General features: G+C 41.0%; 1 protein-coding gene across 4 annotated transcripts in view; it reads left to right on the top strand.

Moving 5' to 3' along the window:
* Positions 1–20,114, top strand: part of LOC111895316 (serine carboxypeptidase-like 13) — a 40,215-nt gene extending 20,101 nt beyond the window's left edge. For all 4 annotated transcript variants that reach the window (XM_023891403.3, XM_042901080.2, XM_023891404.3 and 1 more), the window contains 3 exons: positions 42–155; positions 241–298; positions 19,807–20,114. In XM_023891403.3, coding sequence (XP_023747171.2) covers positions 42–155; positions 241–298; positions 19,807–19,890 — 256 coding nt within the window. In that variant the 3' untranslated portion in view covers positions 19,891–20,114. The remainder of the gene's footprint in view (positions 1–41; positions 156–240; positions 299–19,806) is intronic.
* The last annotated feature ends 899 nt before the right edge of the window (positions 20,115–21,013 follow it).

Consider the following 21,013-nt stretch of genomic DNA (forward strand, 5'->3'; position numbering starts at 1 on the left):
ATCCATATATTTTTGCTTGATTATTTTTTGTTTTTGAGCAGCGGAGATCATGACATGGTTGTTCCCTATTTTAGTACATTGAAATGGCTTGAATCGCTAAATTTTCTTGTCATAGATGATTGGAAACCATGGTTTGTCGAGGAACAAGTAGCTGGGTTAGTTGTGTTTTCGTTATGAGCAACATGAATTGCTATCATCAAATTAATATTTTGACATTATGTATTGCTATTTTTCTTGCAGGTACACCATCAAATTAAACTACAACTACAACTACAACTTGACATTTGTGACTGTAAAGGTGATCATAAATCTTCCTTAAAAACTTCGTCTCGCACTTATGAGAATTGTAATGTTTTACTTTCTAAGGAAGTTGACTCTTTACATGGCCGGATCCTGAGGATTCAAATCCTTAGGATGAGTAAAAAAAAATTCATTAGCCCTAATGTGTAACAAATTAAAATACATAAACTATTTTTTTTTAAAACGAGGATAAACTTTATATAAATAAACAAAGCCAAATCATAGTATTTTAATTAGTAATTAGATATCGCAACAGCTAAACGATGACCCGTGAAGCTCTCCTAGCATTTGGGACATCCTCAATTTCATGGTCATTTTAAAATTTTTATTTATGCTTATTTGAAAATAAGAGTATTCATTTTAAAGAATAATATTGCAGAATTTGTTTCCAGAAAAACATGATAAATATATTATCAAAGCATTTCTGAAGAAATGTATTTTTGTTTATATAAAAACTTTGGGATGTCATCGTCAATACAGAAACATAAGCATAAACAGACCTTACATTCATTTACAATAGTTATTTACATCTCCTTTAATCTCTTAGTGTAATGTAGCTTCATATCGACACCTGTGATGCAAGTAAACTGAGTGAGTCAGGTTGGGAAACCTGGTGAGTATATAGGGATTTCAATCCTACAATGTTATATCATATATATATATATATATATATATATATATATATATACACACACACACACACACACACATATATATATATATATATATATATATATATATATATATATATATATATATATATATTAGAACTCACAAAATATACAATTTCACAATATAAAAACAATTCTTACCCCCACCCCGTCGATCCTCTCAATGACACGATCCATACTCTCGAATCTAGAATTTACCTCTTTACTTAATCCATACTCCCGGATCAAGTATGTCTAATCCATGCTCTGGGATCAATAACTTTGCCCATTCCATATTCTCAGACTAGGGACAATTGATTATGTATTAATCCATACTCCCGGATTAATGACAAATGACTATGTCCTATCCATACTCTTGGAGTAAGGAGAACTGACTAAGTCTAATCCATACTCCTGGATCAATGAAAAGTTTTAAAGTTATTCCCTCCGTGTATATCTCACTTGTACTCATAGGGAGATACTACCCAATATTCCTCTTAATTAATTTAGGTTTACAATGTATCCTAAATCATCATATATTATCAGGTATGCTATTTAATACGTACTTTAGGCAATATCAAATATTTCACACATAAAGATATAATTTAATACTTGTATTAAAAATCATGTTCATTAAAGGGACTATGCACTCACTTGTTAAAGTGATGGTTCCAAACTTAGGCAGCGCTTCGCTTCTAACAGCTCTATTCTCCTTCGACGAAACCTAGTATCATTACCACTAGATTTTACTCTAATATTTATAGTGACTATTTACGAGCGAAATTGTTTTATAAGTGTTAAACAACACTTTTCAACCACTATGTATAGACAGGGGCCATACATGAAACACCGGAGGGCAGACCATTTTGGCATTATAACACTTCTGAAATCCAACAACCCTATGCGGCCCTTCAAACCAGATTCCTCGTACCGCGAGTAGTTAAAAGATATTATAATAACACTTTGTATATTATATTTTATAATACATATATTGTTTATAAGTTCATAACAACGACACTAAACTTAAACATAGGCTATACTTAAAGTAGGGTAAGCATAACTCACTTATCGGGAGGTTTGGCTAGGAATCGGGCTCTGCGGGGCAGAAATTCCGAGCCAAAAGCTCTTCTTCTCGGAGCCTTTTGGCGCTCCGGGACTCGCCTCTAACACTTTGGAAGTGCTAGGGAAAAGCTTTGAGGGTTTGGGGGTGTTGGGAGAGAATGGGTTTGAATGGTGTGAAGAATGGAGTCATTTGCGCCTCTATTTATAGGCTGAAAAATGGCCCAAATTGTTAAGTTGAGTGCCAAGTGTCACCGTATTGGGGCAAGGCGTAGGGAGAAAGCAAGGGCTCAGATCGTGCCGCATCACCCCCTTCGCAACATCACTTTTCCGACTACTAAATTGCATAACTTTCGCATACTAGCTCCGTTTTCGACGTTCTCTATATCCACGCGTAGGTATTGACAAGATATACAAATCTCCTTTTGACTCCATCGGCTAATTCTCACCCGATTTTACGTTTAACAGTATGATAAGATTATACTGTTTAACGACCGTGTAAAATTCATAACTTCTACATACATAATCCGTTTTCAACTGTCTCTTTATTGTTGAACTCCTATTAATGAGATCTTCATTTCTCATTTAGGTTGTATCTGCTAAAAATTGATCGATCTAATATTCAAATTCTAGGCTGTGTACTACTATGCTAATCTTAGAAGAATCATAACTTCCTCATACGAAGTCATCATACGAAGTAAGATTTGAACGTTATTTTTATGCACGCTCTCGGTTTAACGTATACTAAGACTTTCATTTAGATCGCTAAGGCTAAAAAGTAATTTACCGAAAACTCACAATATACATCACACAGCGACGTGCCGGTTTTGCCGCAAAACTTTGACAGGTAATAACTTCTTCGTTATAACTCGGATTTCAACGTTCTTTATATGTACGGAACCTTTGTGACACATACTATAACTTGTTTAAGATTATTCATTCTAAATAATCTTCCATAAAAAAGTCAATTTTTGACGCTTATTGTCTCTAAATTGAGTAGCTCGAATCTGCAGGCGTTACAACATTCTTGATAGCAAATTGGTTGGTTAACTCTTCATAGTCTATACTCTCTAATATTTCATTCTCGATAGATATCATCGCCAAACCGCTAAGTCTTTCTTGAGTCATTCTGGAACGTATGTTATATTTCAAAAACTTCAAGTTCAAAAAACTCCTTTCTGCTGATGTCACCGTCATCGAAATAGTCAACAATATTCTATATGTAATGCTTGCATTTTGGTAATCATCAAGTTCTTTCAAAAACATCAAAATATCTATTGGGTTGCTAAATTTATTGGTCTTCTTTGTCTCAAATAATTTCAACTCCGTATAAAGTTCCTCGAAATCAATATCCATCTTTCTTCAAATTTGAGTGTTTTTTCAAGACAATGACAAGACAATTTAAGATCTTTATCTTCAATTCCCCTCAATTATGTGGAAATGAAAAACCAAATAATTTTTCATACTCTTTGAATTGTTCAAATCTTGTCTCAAGAGAAGAACTAGCTTGACACAAATTATAGTTACCTTTATGATACAACTTTTCAATTGATCTAGAAAATTCTAAATTATGTTTAGCAAGAAACTTCACTACTACAATGATTCTCAAAAGGACTTTTTTCTATTAATCTCTTTCTTTCTTAAATTGCTTGTACTAAACTTTATCAATTGTATCATGTTCTTTAACTCTAGTGGTAACAACGTGCCAATCTGAATAACCGTCATCACCCAATTTACCTTTCCAAATCCTTTTTCTAAACAATTTACAATAGAAACAAAATACCCCGTCATGCTCTTTCGAATACACTAGCCATTCTTTATCACACTTCTCCAAATTTGATAAAGTTCTTGTATACAATACTGTAGAAAATCATCTACCATTTTTATCGTGGGGACCATACATAACACTAGTATCTTTTTTAGGACCTTTCTTGACCAAAAGTTTTATCTCCTCATAATTAAGTTTTTCCCACCTTCTTGGATCACATACATCAAGAAGATCTTTAACGGGATATTGCTCTTATGCCTCTTCTACTACTAATTCTACATGCTCTTTGCTCTTCAACATGATCTTCAACATGCTCTTCAACGTACTCTTCAACATGCTCTTCAACATGTTATCTATGGATAACCTTGTTGGAATCCTAAGTCAAGTAGGACTTGGAGACCAAGTAAGACCAGGATTTTAGCAAGTCGGTTTTAGAGTCCTAATATAATTCTAATTACAAGTTGGTAGATTAGAATATATATATATATATATATATATATATATATATCTTGTTTAGCCGTGTAGGGTTACGAGATATTGTATTTACAATTGAGTTTTGAGTTATTTTCTCATTTAATCAAAGAGTTTGTTTGATTAATTGTGTGTGTTATACGATCTGCACTTAAATTGGTATCAAAGCTTAGCTTTGAGATAAAAAGTTACTTACTCATTGAACAAGGTGGTCAACATGGTGGGAGAAGAAGGGGCTTCAGGCGGTGCTCCGGTGAGGGAGAAGGAGACCGAAGCCATGAGGGTTTAATGTCCTATGCTCACGTCTACTAATTACACAGTATGGGTAATACGTATGAAGGTTGTCTTGCGAATCCACAAGGTATGGGAAGTAGTCGATCCAGTAACCACGGGGGAATGTGGAGAAGAATGATTTGGAGATAGGGTTACTCTACCAACAATTCGTGAACACTTGATAATGCAAATTGGTGAGCAAGAAACATGCGAAGGACTGTAGGGTGCGATCAAAGAAAGACACAAAGGGGTTGACCATGTGAAAGAGGCATGATTACAAACCCTAATATCTGAGTTTGATAGACTCAAGATGTCGGAGTCGGAGTCAATCGACAGTTATGCCGAAAAGTTATCTGGAATAGCATCCAAATTTGCGGCGCTGGGTGAAACCATCGACGAATCAAAGCTTGTGAAGAAAATTTTTAAATCCTTACCGAAACAAAATTCATCCAGATTTTTGCTTCTCTTGAACAATTACTGGACCTCAAGTATGTAGGATTCTAGGATGTTATTGTAAGATTAAAGGCGTATGAAGAGAGGATCAAAGAGTGGCACAATCCTGGAGACAGCTAATTGAAGGTTTTTTTTCACTAAATCCGATCAATATGGAGTAACTTGGAAGACACGGGAGAACACAAAAGGACGATGGAGAGGGGAAATTGGGTCGAACAGGTCTAATAATGAAGGTCGTGCCTCTCAAGATGGAAAGGCTAAGTCAAACCGGCTCAATAATGAATCAAACCAGTCCAATTTTAACCAAAATCGAAATAATAAACCGAAAAAGGATCGGTCCTAAGTAATTTGTTATCGGTGCAATAAACCGGGTCACTTTGTATCTCAATGTGCCAAACGACTCCAAAAGTTACGAGAAGAAAATCTTACTGAGAACGGAGATAATGATGCAACGGTATTCCTTCATGAAATCGTGTTCTTAAATGAAAAAAGGTAGTATCGTCTCGATACAACCCACAAGAACATGATGTATGGTACCTTGACAATGGGGCAAGTAATCATATGACGGGAAATCGGTCGTTCTTTTCCGATCTCGATGAAGGAATAACTGGGCTGGTGAAATTTGGAGATAACTCTTATGTGAAGATTAAAGGAAAAGGTGAAATTCTCTTTCAAGGAAATTCGAGGAAAAAACGATTGATGACGAAGATATATTACATACCGAATCTCAAGACTAACATCATTAGCCTTGGACAAGCAACGGAAGTCGGATGCGAAATTCAGATGAAAAACAATTATCTAGCGATGAACGATGAAAACAATTGCTTGCTTATGAAGGTTCAAAGAACTCAAAATCGTCTCTACAAGATAAAATTAACAATTGGCATCCTTATTTTCCTTCACTCAAATCTAAGTGAGAATACATGGAGATGGCATGCAAGACTTGGGCACATTAATTTCAAGTAAATGAAATTAAGGTCAAAGAAAGGTCTAGTCAAAGGGTTACCACACTTCAATCATATCAATTATGTGAATCTTGTTTGGTGGGCATGCAAACTAGAAAATCGTTCCCCACCATGACGAAGTACAAAGCAAATCAGCCATTAGATCTAGTACACAGTGATTTATGTGGACCAATTACTCCAGTTACCATGGAAGGAAATAGGTACATTTTCACATTAATTGATAATTTCTCATGATACATGTGGATTTATCTAATCAAAGAAAAGAGTGAAGCGTTTGCAAACTTCAAGAAATTCAAAGCTTTGGTTGAGAATGAAACGGGAAATACTTTTAAGATTTTTAGAAGTGATTGAGGTGGGGAATTCACATCACTTGAATTTCATAATTTTTGTGATCAACATGGCATAAAAAATCTTATGGTACCATACACACCTCAACAAAACGGGGTGGTGAAACGAAGAAACCGGACACTTACGGATATGACAAGAAGAATAATGAAGGCTATAAAAGTTCCAAACTACTTGTGGGGGAAGTAGTAAATCACTCGAAAAATTTGATAAATCGCGTGTGCACACGAGTCTAATTTGTTGAAACTCCATACGAAAGATTCAAGAAAAACAAGCCGAATTTGGAAAATGTTTGTATATTTGGGTGTCTCGCATATGCAAAACTAGAACCGGTGAATCTAAAGAAGTCAGATGCAAGATCAAGACCACTTTTACACCTTGGTTCCGAACCAGGAACGAAAACCTATCAGCTACTTAACAACTCAAAAAATAATTTTAAGTCGAGACGTTATTTTTTATTAAACCAAAGGGTGGGATTAGAGTAAAAATATAGGAACCAATATTGAAGAACCTGGTTCATTCACGATATCATAGGACAACCAAAATATCGAAGCTAACGACGACTCATATACGATAGATCCAAACAATGAAACAGAGTTTGAAACAAATAAGCAAGAAGATGAAGATCAACCAAGCTCATCCAATAATAAACAAAACTCATTGCAGCAAGAAACGTGAACAGTAACTAGATTGTAACGACCTTCAAGAACAATTGTACCTACAAATTGATTTCAAGTTTATATACTTGATCTTAATGAATTCGATGAACTTCTATTATCAACCAGTGATGAACCAGCAACGGTTGAAGAAGCAAAGAAGTAGTCGGAGTGGGTCAAAGCCATGAATGCATAAATTGATTCAATAAATAAAAATAATACATGGAAGCTTGTGGAGAAATCAACTGGTGGTCTTAAATGGGTGTTCAAAATAAATAATAATGCGGATGGCACGATTAACAAGTACAAAGCAAGGTTAGTTGCTAAAGGTTACTTGAAAAAACTGGGAGTTGATTTTCAAGAAGTATTTGCTCCGATAGCTCGAATTGAAATGATTCTTTTTCTTATTGCCATATTTGCTATTAAAGGATGGGAGTTACATCGTTTAGATATCAAGACGGTGTTATTATATGGTTAATTGAAAAGAAACACACATAAAGTATATCAACTCACAAAGGCACTATATAGTCTAAGACAAGCACCTAGAGCATGAAATACGAAGCTTGATGGATTTTTAAAGAATATGGAATTTCAAAGGTGTAAGAAAGAACCATCAATGTACTATAAAAATGAAGGGCCTAATATACAAATTTTGGTAGTTTATGTTGATGGATTGTTTGTTACATGTACAGTCTTGAGCATGATTAGAAGATTCAAGATCGAAATGTCAAAGAATTTTGATATGTCTGATCTTGGAAAGTTGGCTTACTACCTTGGTATAGAAGTTAAGAAAGAAAAAAATAGAATTACAATTAGTAAAGAAGCTTATGCTTAATGAATCCTAAAAGAAGCTGGTTTACATGATTGCAATCCAAACCACATTCCTATGGAACCTGGAAAAAAGTTGACACATGCTAAAGATGAACCATAAATTAATCCAACTCGATACAGGAAGGTGGTAGGATGTTTAAGGTAAACAAGACCAAATATGACATTTTCGGTTGGAGCTATAAGCCGATATATGCAAAGTCCAAGAAAATCAAAAGGTGTTACAATCAAACAACTTCTAAGGTATCTACAAGGGACAACTTAACATGAACTAAAGTATGAGAGGACTAACAGAAGAAGCTCATAGGTTATAGTGACAGCAGTCACAATATTGACCCAGATGAAAGAAAGAGTACAATTTGTCATTTGTTTTACTATGGGTCATCCCCAATGACATAGTGGTCACAAAATCAAGATGCAGTTGCATTTTCATCTTGTGAGGCAGAGTTCATGGCAACCAATGTACATACATGTCAAGCAATATAGCTTCAAGATCTGTCATGTGAAATCATGAAAACACCTCGAGAAAAGGTGGTCAAAAGGGCGGATAATAGATATGCAATATAGCTCACGAAAAATCATGTTTTTCATGGAAGAAGCAAGTACATAAAATCAAGATACCATTTCATTCGTAATTGTGTTGAAAACAAACAAGTGTGTAACGACCCAATTTTCACATCCAAAAATTTCCTTTTTGATTAAGTGATTTGCAAAACGTTTATAACAAAATATCATCCGATCATATCATTTAATAAAAACATGTTTCGTATCTGGAAACTGAAACGAAAAACATAATAATGTCAGAGTACAAATCCCAGAATATCTCATAGTGCGGAAAACAAGAGCGTGTGTGTGATGCGCCGCTACCGCGCCAACTCCTTCCCCTTTGCTGAAGAGGTACCTAAAACCAAAACTAAAAACTGCAAGCACGAAGCTTAGTGAGTTCCCCCACTGTACCACATACCATATAACCACATAACATACATATATTGTCAGGCATATCTGGGTGCCCGACCTACCCCTTCGGTCCTCGCGACCGGATACTGGCTAGCATATCTGGGTGCTGGCCTCCCCTTCGGTCCTCTCGACCGGATACTGACTAGCATATATGGGTGCTGGTCTCCCCTTCGATCCTCTCGACCGGATGCTGGGGACTATTTCACCTCCTATTACTACCACATAACACATATCACATAATCTATCTAGCATGGATGGACATGACTGCCCCTTCGGCCCTATCGACCGGTAATCTGGGGACTATCTCCCCTACTGTCACTAGCACATAGCATCATATCATACTAGCACATAAACATATCACAGGTAGTAGCAACCCTAGATGAATATCACAGAGACAATCATCTAATCATACAACTCCTACTGATGGGCCGGCATTGTGACCGTAGACCCACCGCTACTGAAAGGTAACTCACCTCGAAAAGTAGTTGCTAAAAGTCTGCTTGCTAGACGTCTGACTGCTGAACCGGTAATCCTCCGACTATAAATCCATAAACATAGATTAGTCACCCATAAATACCCTTAGGTCAAAAGACTGACCTACCCCTGGTCCAAGGTCAACTCCTTTGTCAAAGTCAACTTCCAGTTGAGTGGAATCGCCGATTCATGGCACAGACTCGTCGAGTCCCTCTCCTACTATCCCGGTACTAACTCATCAAGTCCCTCTTCCCACTCACTGAGTCACCCTTAACTCACTACTTGGGACGATTAGACCGACTCGCGATCCGACTCGCCGAGTCCGAGAACAACTCGCCGAGTTCCCACGAGCAGATCTCCTACTCGCTTCCAAATTCTTACCAGAGCATCCTTCATGAGGATTTGGGTTTCTGGGACTATTGCTACATGTTAAATTACTAATTCCGCGTGCACCAATGAAGGGTTGGACCTTCTACCCTTAAACCCCTCTTAACTCAGTAACAGTTCATATGACTCGCCGAGTTTGAAGAACAACTCGTCGAGTTCCAGACAATCTTCATAGGACTCGCCGAGTTGCTCATCCAACTCGCCGCGTCTAAGACCATCTTCATAGAACTCGCCGAGTCCACTTTGGAACTCGCCGAGTCCCTTCGACCCTTCTCCCATACAGACCAAATCTGAGACATGCAACGCTTCTAAACCATAGATCTAGGTTCCTAAGGCATTCTTATCACGTAAAGTTGCAAACTTTACGTGCATGCATGGACCTATGAGCTCCAAAAGGCAATTCCAAGCTCTTTATGAGGTCATACACTCAATAGGGACCTCAATCACTTCAACCACAGAGACTTTACACTTCTAAGACGTGCATAAGGTCCAGATTTGAAGTCCTTTCAGAACATAGAGCATAAACGCATGGAGTTTAAGGTTTTAGGGCTTGAAAACCACCAATTAGGGAAAAAAAAGGGGATCTAATGAACTAGTGATCAAGGTAGGGACTTTTCTACCTGAATGGAAGCTTCTCACAGTGTAGATTTTGGATCTACTTCCCCTCCTTGCACTCTTCAACCTCCTCCTTCTTCTTTTAAGCTCCAACCTCCTTCACAAAGCCAAGATCACTCACAAGAACAATATGGGGGCTTGGGTATCGCTCTTCAGCTCTCTGAAAGTGTTAGGGACAAGGGAGGACGAGTTAGAGCGTTTAAATAGGGTGCAAACACCCGGATTAGGGTTTTACTTGTCTAGCACGGACTCGCCGAGTCTGGGACCCGACTCGCCAAGTCCCTCGTTCAAGTCCTGTGCCAAAATCGCTCCTACTCGGCGAGTCAGGCCTCCAACTCGCCGAGTCCAAGGCAAAATGAGAAAAAAAATACATAAATAGAAATCGTACCAGGAATCCGATGTTACAAATCTCCCCCACTTATCTTAGACTTCGTCCTCGAAGTCTGCTGCCCGTTCCCCGAACAATTCTGGGTAATTCTCCATCATTTCATCCACCGGCTCCCAAGTCCATTCCGAGCCTTTCCGTTGCTGCCATTGCACCTTCACCAGCTCCACTCTCTTGTTCCTCAAATCCTTCGACTTCCTGTCGAGGATAGCCACAGGCCGCTCGATGTAATTCAGGCTGTCATTGACCTGAATATCCTCCAAAGGCACCACTGCCGAGTCGTCCGTCAGACACTTCCGCAACTGAGAGACGTGGAAAGTGTTGTGGATCTGGCTGAGTTCAGCTGGCAGATCCAACCTATACGCCACCTTGCCCACTCGGGCTACAACCCTGAATGGCCCGATGTACCTTGGGCGCAACTTGCCTCGCTTTCTGAATCGGATGACGCCTTTCCATGGCGACACCTTCAGAAGAACCATATCCCCGGCCTGGAACTCCAAGTCTGAACGGGGCTTGTCGGCATAACTTTTCTGCCGACTCTGTGCAGTCTGAAGCCTGCTCCGAACCTGCTGAATCCTCTCGGTCGTCTTGAGCACCACTTTGGTGCTCCCCATAACCCTCTGGCCAACTTCACCCCAACATATCGGGGTCCTGCACCTCCGCCCGTACAACATCTCGAAGGGAGGACGGTCAATACTCACGTGGTAGCTGTTGTTGTATGAGAACTCAGCTAAAGGAAGATAGGTATCCCAGCTACCACCGAAGTCTAGCACGTACGCCTGCAACATATCCTCAAGAGTCTAGATGGTCCGCTCACTCTGACCATCTGTCTGTGGGTGAAAGGCGGTGCTAAAATGCAGACGAGTGCCTAACTCGTCATGAAACTTCTTCCAAAACCTGGAAGTAAAACGCACATCCCTGTCTGAAATCACTGACACTAGCACCCCGTGCCGCGCCACTATCTCCCTGATATAGATGCCGGCCAACTTCTCGGCCGAGATGCTCTCCTGAATCGGAATAAAATGGGCGCTCTTGTTCAATCGGTCCACGATGACCCATATCGAATCCACTCCTCGCGCGGTCCTGGGAAGCTTTGTGATAAAATCCATCGTAATATCTTCCCATTTCCACAACGGTATATCCAATGGCTGCATCTTACTATGTGGTCTTTGGTGCTCGGCCTTGGCCTTCCTACAGGTCAAGCAACGCTCCATGTACCAGGCTACATCCCGCTTCATGCAGGGCCACCAATAATCCAATCGAAGATCTTTATACATCTTCGTCGCCCCGGGATGAATGGAGAATCTAGATTTGTGCGCCTCTCCTATCAGAACCTGGTGCACGCCTCCATGGTACGGCACCCACACCCTACGGTGTGGTGTCAATAATCCTCGGCTATCATAATCGAAGGAGGTAACCTGATCCACTATCAGCTCACTCTTCCGATGTTCCTCCTTCATAGCCTCCTGCTGAGCCTCCCGAATTTGCTATAATAGTGGAGTCACCACCGTCATCCTCATGCACACGCCTCTGATCGGTGCTGCTTTGCGACTAAGCGCATCGGCCACCACATTGGCCTTCCCTGGGTGATAAAGGATCTCACAATCATAATCCTTCACAACGTCCAACCACCATCACTGTCTCATGTTCAGATTCAGCTGATCCATGAGGTACCTCAAACTCTTGTGGTCCGTGTAAATGGTACACCGAACTCCATAGAGGTAATGTCGCCAAATCTTGAGGGAGAAGACCATCACCTCCAACTCTAAATCGTGCGTTGGGTAGTTCGCCTCGTGTGGCTTCAGCTGCCTCGAAGCGTAAGCAATGACATGCCCTCTCTGCATCAGCACCGCACCCAACCCTGAAATGGACGCGTCACAGTACACCACAAAATCCTCTACGCCCTCTGGCAGGGCTAAGATTGGCGCCTCGCACAATCTCTGTCTCAGAACCTCAAACGCTGCCTGCTGCTCAGGCCCCCATCGAAAGACCACGACTTTCTTAGTCAACCGTGTCAGGGGTACAACTATCTTGGAGAAGTCCTGAATGAATCTCCGATAGTAGCCTGCTAATCCTAGGAAACTACGAATCTCAGATGGAGACTTCGGAACCTCCCATCTCATCACAGCCTCTATCTTGGCCGGGTCGACCAGTATATCGTTCTGGTTGACAAGGTGCCCAAGGAATTGCACCTCGCGCAACCAAAACTCGCACTTGGAGAACTTAGCGTACAAGCTCTCCCTCCTCAGGGTCTCCAAAAATTCTCTCAGATGCTCCTCGTGCTCCTCCTGTGTCTTGGAATAAACCAAGATGTCATCAATGAAAACTATCACAGACCGGTCCAACATCGGTCTGCACACGCAGTTCATGAGGTCCATGAACGCGGCAGGAGCATTGGTGAGCCCAAACAGCATCACCATGAACTCATAGTGGCCATAGCGCGTTCGAAATGCGGTCTTCTGCACATCCTCCTCTCTGAACCTCATCTGATGATAACCCGAACGCAAATCGATCTTGGAGAACCAAGATGCTCCCTATAACTGGTCAAAGAGATCATCAATCCTCGGGAGTGGGTAATGGTTCCTCACCGTTACCTTGTTCAGCTCCCGATAATCTATACACATCCGATGCGACCCGTCCTTCTTCTTCACAAACGAAATCGGGGCTCCCTAGGGTGAACTGCTCGATCTAATGAATCCCTTGTCTAACAGCTCCTACAGCTGTGTAGACAACTCCTGCATCTCAGGAGGAGCCAACCGATATGGTGCCTTGGCTATCGGAGCCGCACCAGGGACTAGGTCGATCCTGAACTCTACCTGTCGCTCCGGAGGTATCCCGGGAAGCTCCTCTGGGAACACATCAGCGTAGTCTCGCACCACCAGAACCTCGCTCACCGTCGCCTTACCCGCCTCCCGGGTATCCATAACATACGCGACATATCCTGCGTAACCCTGCCGAAGGTAGCGCCTAGCTCTCGCTGTTGAACATACTGTGGGTCCATGCTGTGGTCTCTCGCCATGGATCAACAACTCTCCCCCACTTGGGGTCCTGATCTGCACCAGCTGCTGTGCGCAATCTATCATCACCCATTAGGGCTTAACCAATCCATGCCTATAATCACCTTGTTCCCACGCAACGGAATGGGAACCAAATCCACCAAGTAGCGCTCCTCAAACAAGCTTAGAACACAATCTCTGTACACTGCTGATGCTTGCACTGATCGATCATCGACAATCTCTACCTCTAAAGGGAAATCCAACATGCCCGAAGACTCAATAAACTTCTTGCTAAGCGCAAGAGAAACAAACGATCGGGTGGCACCTGAGTCAAACAAAACCTGTACTGGGATACCGTTCACATGGAACGATCCTAACGCATATACACAAAGCACATATCAATATCATAACATCATAAAATAAAACAGAGGGAAAGGATCATACCCGTCACCACATCGGGTGCGGCACGTGCCTCCTCGGTAGTCAGCTCAAATACCCGGATCCTCACCACTGGAGCCTCTGCCTTGCCCTACCGGCCATCAGTAATCCGCAGGGTCGCTGGAGCTGGCGCCTTCACTGGCGCTGCTGCTGTCAACTGGGGGCAGTTGGCCTTCTTGTGGTCCCTCTGGTTGCAGTGGAAACATAGCAACTCAGACGTCTGAATAACTGGTGCAGGGGCGGTACAATCCCTACTGAAGTGCCCTGACTTACCGCACTTATAGCAGCCTAACGATCCCAACTTGCACGCTCCCTCGTGCGTCTTGCCGCATTTCCTGTAGCAGCCTCACCCCTGTTGGCCTTTCGGCCCTGCGTCTGGTCCCTTGGGCTTCTTCCCCGAAGCCCCCGTAACCTGCCCCTCTTTTTCCTTCCTTTTCCAGATGTGCTCCAGATCTATCTCCCTCTCCCTTACCCTGGCAATCATAGAGTCCAAGGTGGGGCAAGCTGAAAAACTGACATGCTCCCGAATATCAGCTCATAGCATGTCATGATAGCGGGTCCTCCTCATATCCTCATCACCCGCTTACTGGGGCACCAACAACGCCCTCTACTGGAACTTGGCGGTGATCTCCGCCACAGTGTCCGTCGTCTGCCTCATATCTAAAAACTCCCAGGCCAGATGCTGAAGCTCGACAGCTGGCGCAAACTCTGCCATGAACCTGGTCACAAAGTCCGACCAGGTCATAGCCTCAACAGCCGAGGCTCCCAACGAGTCACCGACGGACTCCCACCAATCTCTAGCTCGGTCTCGTAAACACCCTGCTGCAAACCTCACCTTCGACCCCTCGGGGCAGAAGTTAGTCAACTGTGCAGACTCAATGTCTGCAATCCATTGCCTGGAAGCTATGGGGTCCTTCGCCCCGTGAAAATCCGGCGCACCACTGCCCCTGAAGTAGTTAAAGGACAGTGTGCGAGATCCCGACTGGCCAGATGCCATGTCACTCTTGAACGCTCTGAGGCGATCCTCCATCAACTCAACTATCCCTTCCTTGATCGACCCGAAGATGATGGGGATCTACTCAAGGATGCCTCTGGTGATCTCTGACGCGATGAACTCGCGTAGCCCCTCATCTACTGGCTCGGAACCTGATCCCGAACCCGATCCCTTTCCTGAACTGCCAACTGTCGGCCTCGGTCGTAGTACCACCATTCTGCAATACATAAATAACAACTGTTAGTGATACTGATACCTCTTGAGGGATCACACCCACAACAAGTTCCCCGGTCTTGTCTCGACCTTCCTTAGTTTGGGTACGGATCCTCTGCTCTCAGTAGTACGGGCCCATACTACCTTCCACATCTATCCGTACCTTCTTCAAGGACTGCCTCGACTCCACCAGATCCCTTTCACTACTGCTGATCACTGCTATCCTCATCCTAGGCTTGCCCTAGGGAACCTCCAACTCTATCCAAACCAGCCCTCAGCTGCTGAAGGCCTCTTCGTAATGCCGATTAGCCATTACCTGAATATAATCACATGCAACGAGGCTCGGATAATCCTTCGAGTAAGGGACTCATCCCTACAACAGTTTGGACTCAGACAAGAGCTACGCAATAGGGTCAAATCCATTCCTCTAAGATTATCCAACCCTGGCCACATGTGACCTGAATGTATTCACCTAATAGCTAACTCCCATCACTCAAAGCCCACAAAGCCCAAAGCAAGCAACATTCAGACAAAAGGGAACAATCTCAAGCAAATCCGTTCTCATAGAGAGAAACTGTACTAGCATACAATGCTAAACTCATACTATCAGGCATAACCTAAACAGGTTACCCTACACTTGTCTACTCAATACTAGCATGCAATTCTCATAAGCTGAAGCACATAAAGCAGGCACATAAGGCATCACTCCTAGATCCTTAGTCCTATTCTAGCATGCTTTTCTACTGAAACTGTTAAACATAACATAAACACGTATGGGTACTTTGGAGAATACTTACTTGAGCTTGGCCGGTCACGCACATCACACACTTTGTTCTTTCTTAAAAATCTTTACTTAATCTTTCAGAAAAAGTTTTCTTTTTTGAAATCCTTTAATCCCTCAATTTGAGTCTAGACACCCCCGAAGGTGTGTCCGAATACCTCAAACCAGGGCTCTAATACCAACTTGTAACGACCCAATTTTCACATCCAAAAATTTCATTTTTGATTAAGTGATTTGCAAAATGTTTGTAACAAAATATCATCTGATCATATCATTTAATAAAAACATGTCTCATATCTGGAAACCGAAATGTAAAACATAATAATGTCAGAGTACAAATCCCAGAATATCTCATAGTGCGGAAAACAAGAGCGTGTGTGTGATGCGCCGCTACCGCGCTAGCTCCTTCCCCTTTGCTGAAGAGGTAACTGAAACCAAAACTAAATACTGTAAGCACGAAGCTTAGTGAGTTCCCCCACTGTACCACATACCATATAACCACATAACATACATATATTTTCAGGCATATCTGGGTGCCCGACCTACCCCTTCGGTCCTCTCGACCGGATACTGGCTTGCATATCTGGGTGCTGGCCTCCCCTTCGGTCCTCTCGACCGGATACTAACTAGCATATCTGGATGCTGGTCTCCCCTTCGGTCCTCTCGACCGGATTCTGGGGACTATTTCACCCCCTACTACTACCACATAACACATATAACATAATCTATCTAGCATGGTTGGGCATGACTGCCCCTTCGGCCCTATCGACCGGTAATCTAGGGACTATCTCCCCTACTGTCACTAGCACATAGCATTCTATCATACTAGCACATAAACATATCACAGGTAGTAGCAACCCTAGATGAATATCATAGAGACAATCATCTAATCTTACAACTCCTACTGATAGGCCGACATTGTGGCCGTAGACCCACCACTACTGGAAGGTAACTCACCTCGAAAAGTAGCTGCTGAAAGTCTGCTTGATAGACATCTGACTGCTGAACCGGTAATCCTCCGACTATAAATCCATAAACATAGATTAGTCACCCATAAATACCCTTAGGTCAAAAGACTGACCTACCCCTGGTCCAAGGTCAACTCCTTTGTCAAAGTCAACTTCCAGTTGAGTGGAATCGCCGATTCATGGCACAGACTCGTCGAGTCCCTCTCCTACTATCCCGGTACTAACTCATCAAGTCCCTCTTCCCACTCACTGAGTCACCCTTAACTCACTACTTGGGACGATTAGACCGACTCGCGATCCGACTCGCCGAGTCCGAGAACAACTCGCCGAGTTCCCACGAGCAGATCTCCTACTCGCTTCCAAATTCTTACCAGAGCATCCTTCATGAGGATTTGGGTTTCTGGGACTATTGCTACACGTTAAATTACTAATTCCGCGTGCACCAATGAAGGGTTGGACCTTCTACCCTTAAACCCCTCTTAACTCAGTAACAGTTCATATGACTCGCCGAGTTTGAAGAACAACTCGTCGAGTTCCAGACAATCTTCATAGGACTCGCCGAGTTGCTCATCCAACTCGCCGCGTCTAAGACCATCTTCATAGAACTCGCCGAGTCCCTTCGACCCTTCTCCCATACAAACCAAATCTGAGACATGTAACGCTTCCAAACCATAGATCTAGGTTCCTAGGGCATGCTTATCACATAAAGTTGCAAACTTTACGTGCATGCATGGCCCTATGAGCTCCAAAAGGCAATTCCAAGCTCTTTATGAGGTCATACACTCAATAGGGACCTCAATCACTTCAACCACATAGACTTTACACTTCTAAGACGTCCATAAGATCCAGATTTGAAGTCCTTTCAGAACATAGAGCATAAACAGATGGAGTTTGAGGTTTTAAGACTTGAAAACCACCAATTAGGGACAAAAAGGGGATCTAATGAACTAGTGATCAAGGTAGGGACTTTTCTACCTGAATGGAAGCTTCTCACAGTGTAGATTTCGGATCTACTTCCCCTCTTTGCACTCTTCAACCTCCTCCTCCTTCTTCTTCTAAGCTCCAACCTCCTTCACAAAGCCAAGATTACTCACAAGAACAATATGGGGGCTAGGGTATCGCTCTTCAGCTCTCTGGTAGTGTTAGGGACAAGGGAGGACGAGTTGAGCGTTTAAATAGGGTGCAAACACCCGGGTTAGGGTTTTACTCGTCCAACACGGACTCGCTGAGTCTGGGACCCGACTCACCGTGTCCCTCGTTCAAGTCCCGTGCCAAAATCGCTCCTACTCAGCGAGTCGGGCCTCCAACTCGCCGAGTCCAAGGCAAAATGAGAAAAAAAAAATACATAAATAGAAATCGTACGAGGAATCCGGTGTTACAAAGTGGAGGTGGAGTATATTCCTGGTGAAGAACAAAAGGCAGACATCCTTACTTAACCTCCAGCTCGAACAAAGTTCAACAAGACGAAGAGCATGGTCGGGATCAAAGACATTTCTAGAAGGACGTAGAATTTCAGGGGTGATTTTTGGAATCCTAAGTCAAGTAGGACTTGGAGACCAAGTAGGAACATGATTTTAGCAAGTCGGTTTTAGAGTCCTAATACAATTATGATTACAAGTCGGTAGATTAGAATCTATATATATATATATATATATATACACACACACACACACACACACACGTCTTGTTTAGTCGAGTAGGGTTTAGAGAGATTGTATTCACAATTGAGTTTTGATTTATTTTCTCATTTAATGAAAGAGTTAGTTTGATTAATTGTGTGTGTTATGCGATCTACACTTAATTAAAAAAACTTATCTAGAGCACCAACGTCAGCCTTTCTCTTTTCTTCATCTAGTTTTCTCTTTTTACGTATTTGACTATCGGATTGTTGTTTAGATTCCATCACTACAAGTCCAATAGTTTCAACTTTCAATATTCAAGTTACATCAACTTATAAACATAATGGATAATCTCATAATCTAATTTCAATTTATGATAAACAATTAACGTATCATGATTTCTGGTAATTTGTTTTCTGATTTCAACATTCATTAACATATTCTGATTTCTCGTTATCAGAATTCTAATTTCAATATTCAGTTACCGATATATGATAATCTAGTAATCTGATTCAAGTTCATTAATTCAACATTTAGAAAAGTAGAAAACTAACTATAATATGATAACATTCACATTTTGATTTATGATTCAAGTTTAGTGGAACAATCTAATTCAATTTCTAATGAGTAATTTTGATAATTAATTTCTGATAAGTAATCTGATCCGGTGATAGTGTAATTCAGCATTTAATATTTCAATTTCTGATAAGTGATAATTAAATGATCGATTGGAACAAAAAGAAAACAAGAAAATTGGAATAATCGACTAATAATAATCTAATATACCATTACTGCCCTTCTGGTTTCTGAAATCTGAATGAACAATGATACACACTCGACAGAATCACAGAAAACTTGAATCGTCTGTACTCCCTCGTTGCTCGCTATATTATACAACATGTATACAATCATCACTCACGCTTAAAGAAAACTCAACAAAATTACGAGAGTGGGTCTCGTATCTGGACTACTAGAGGTCTAGTGGAGCTTAGCATTTGGGCCTAATCTTATTCAAATTTTGATTACACATAATATGTGTACAAAGAATTAGGCCCCTAAAAAATGGGCCTCATGCACAATCCCTTCTTCCCCCTAGCATAGGTCATGACAATTTGTGATATAAAATAAAATTTTAAATATTAATTTATCATTATGAAAAAGAAACGTTTATTGTTTTGATCATGATAGTTGACCGTTTTTTGTTGCTAAAGGGAGGAGGTCACACAGCTCCTGAGTTCAAACCGAAAGAATGTTTAAGCATGATTATGGGGTGGCTTTCTAATGCCGACCTTTAAAGAATAGCCGCAAAGTTTATGTTTGATGTTTTCTCTTTCTATCATATGCATCCTTCTGTATGTGTGTATTTTACTAATTTATGTAAATCAATCTCAATTGATAATGTAACGTGTTTATTTAAATTTTATCTTTAAATCCTTATGTCAATATTGTAAGACACTTGCAAAAGTTGTTGAGATATTTCACGTTGTCTTATTTTTGTTATCGTAACATATTTCTAGTATTACTTATTCTTTATGTATTCATTTGTTTTTTACTAGGCCATGTGTATTCATCCTTAATACTTATAATGTTCGGTCCTCTTGTGTAATAGGCTCTCACTTGTATTATTGTTTTATTTATCTTGTAGTCTTGAATGTAATGTGTGAGGATAATAAACTCATATTTGACATGCGGAATATGTAGTGCATAATTGACAAGAACAATGTAATGTTTAAGAAAAAAACTATATCTATCTATATACTATACTCTGATAGAGCCATATAGATATTTCCAAGCTCCATATTGATTTGAAACCCCAATGTCATTTCATATTTTCCAATGACTTTTCAAGATTATGGAGCAATACTAGAAATGGTTGATAAGGGCTCTAAACAGTCTGTTTGCTTGTTAGTGGTTGATTACCCACCCTTCCCACGATCGGGTGATGGTGCTGGTACTTCCGAGATGTAGAATGGGGATTATGGTGATGATGAGGATGACGATGGTGAGGATAAGAATGATGAGGAGGGTAAGGAATATTGTTTTTGTGTTGGTAGTTTGTTGTATTTTGACATGTTTCTAGACATTTCTGATGGTTTATTATGTAGAATACTGTTTTGGTATATTTATGTATTTTGATCTTATTTTGTATTATTTGTATCTTTTTAGTTTATCAATCATCGAATCTATATCCTTTTGTGCATTAGTCTAACCAAAATTAAACATAGGTAATTAGTCTATGTCTATTTGGGGTTCAACCCATGTACAGTAACTTAACTAAGATATCTAATTAAACATTTTTCTTTGTATTTTGTAATTTAGGTCTCTATATATGTGCTCTGAATTTTGATGTTTTAAAATGTTTTAGTTTCATTTTCTATACATTTAGACTATCAGATAAGGTTCAACCATGCAGGAAAA

This window comes from Lactuca sativa, chromosome 4 (assembly GCF_002870075.4).
Source record: "Lactuca sativa cultivar Salinas chromosome 4, Lsat_Salinas_v11, whole genome shotgun sequence".
NCBI lineage: Eukaryota > Viridiplantae > Streptophyta > Magnoliopsida > Asterales > Asteraceae > Lactuca > Lactuca sativa.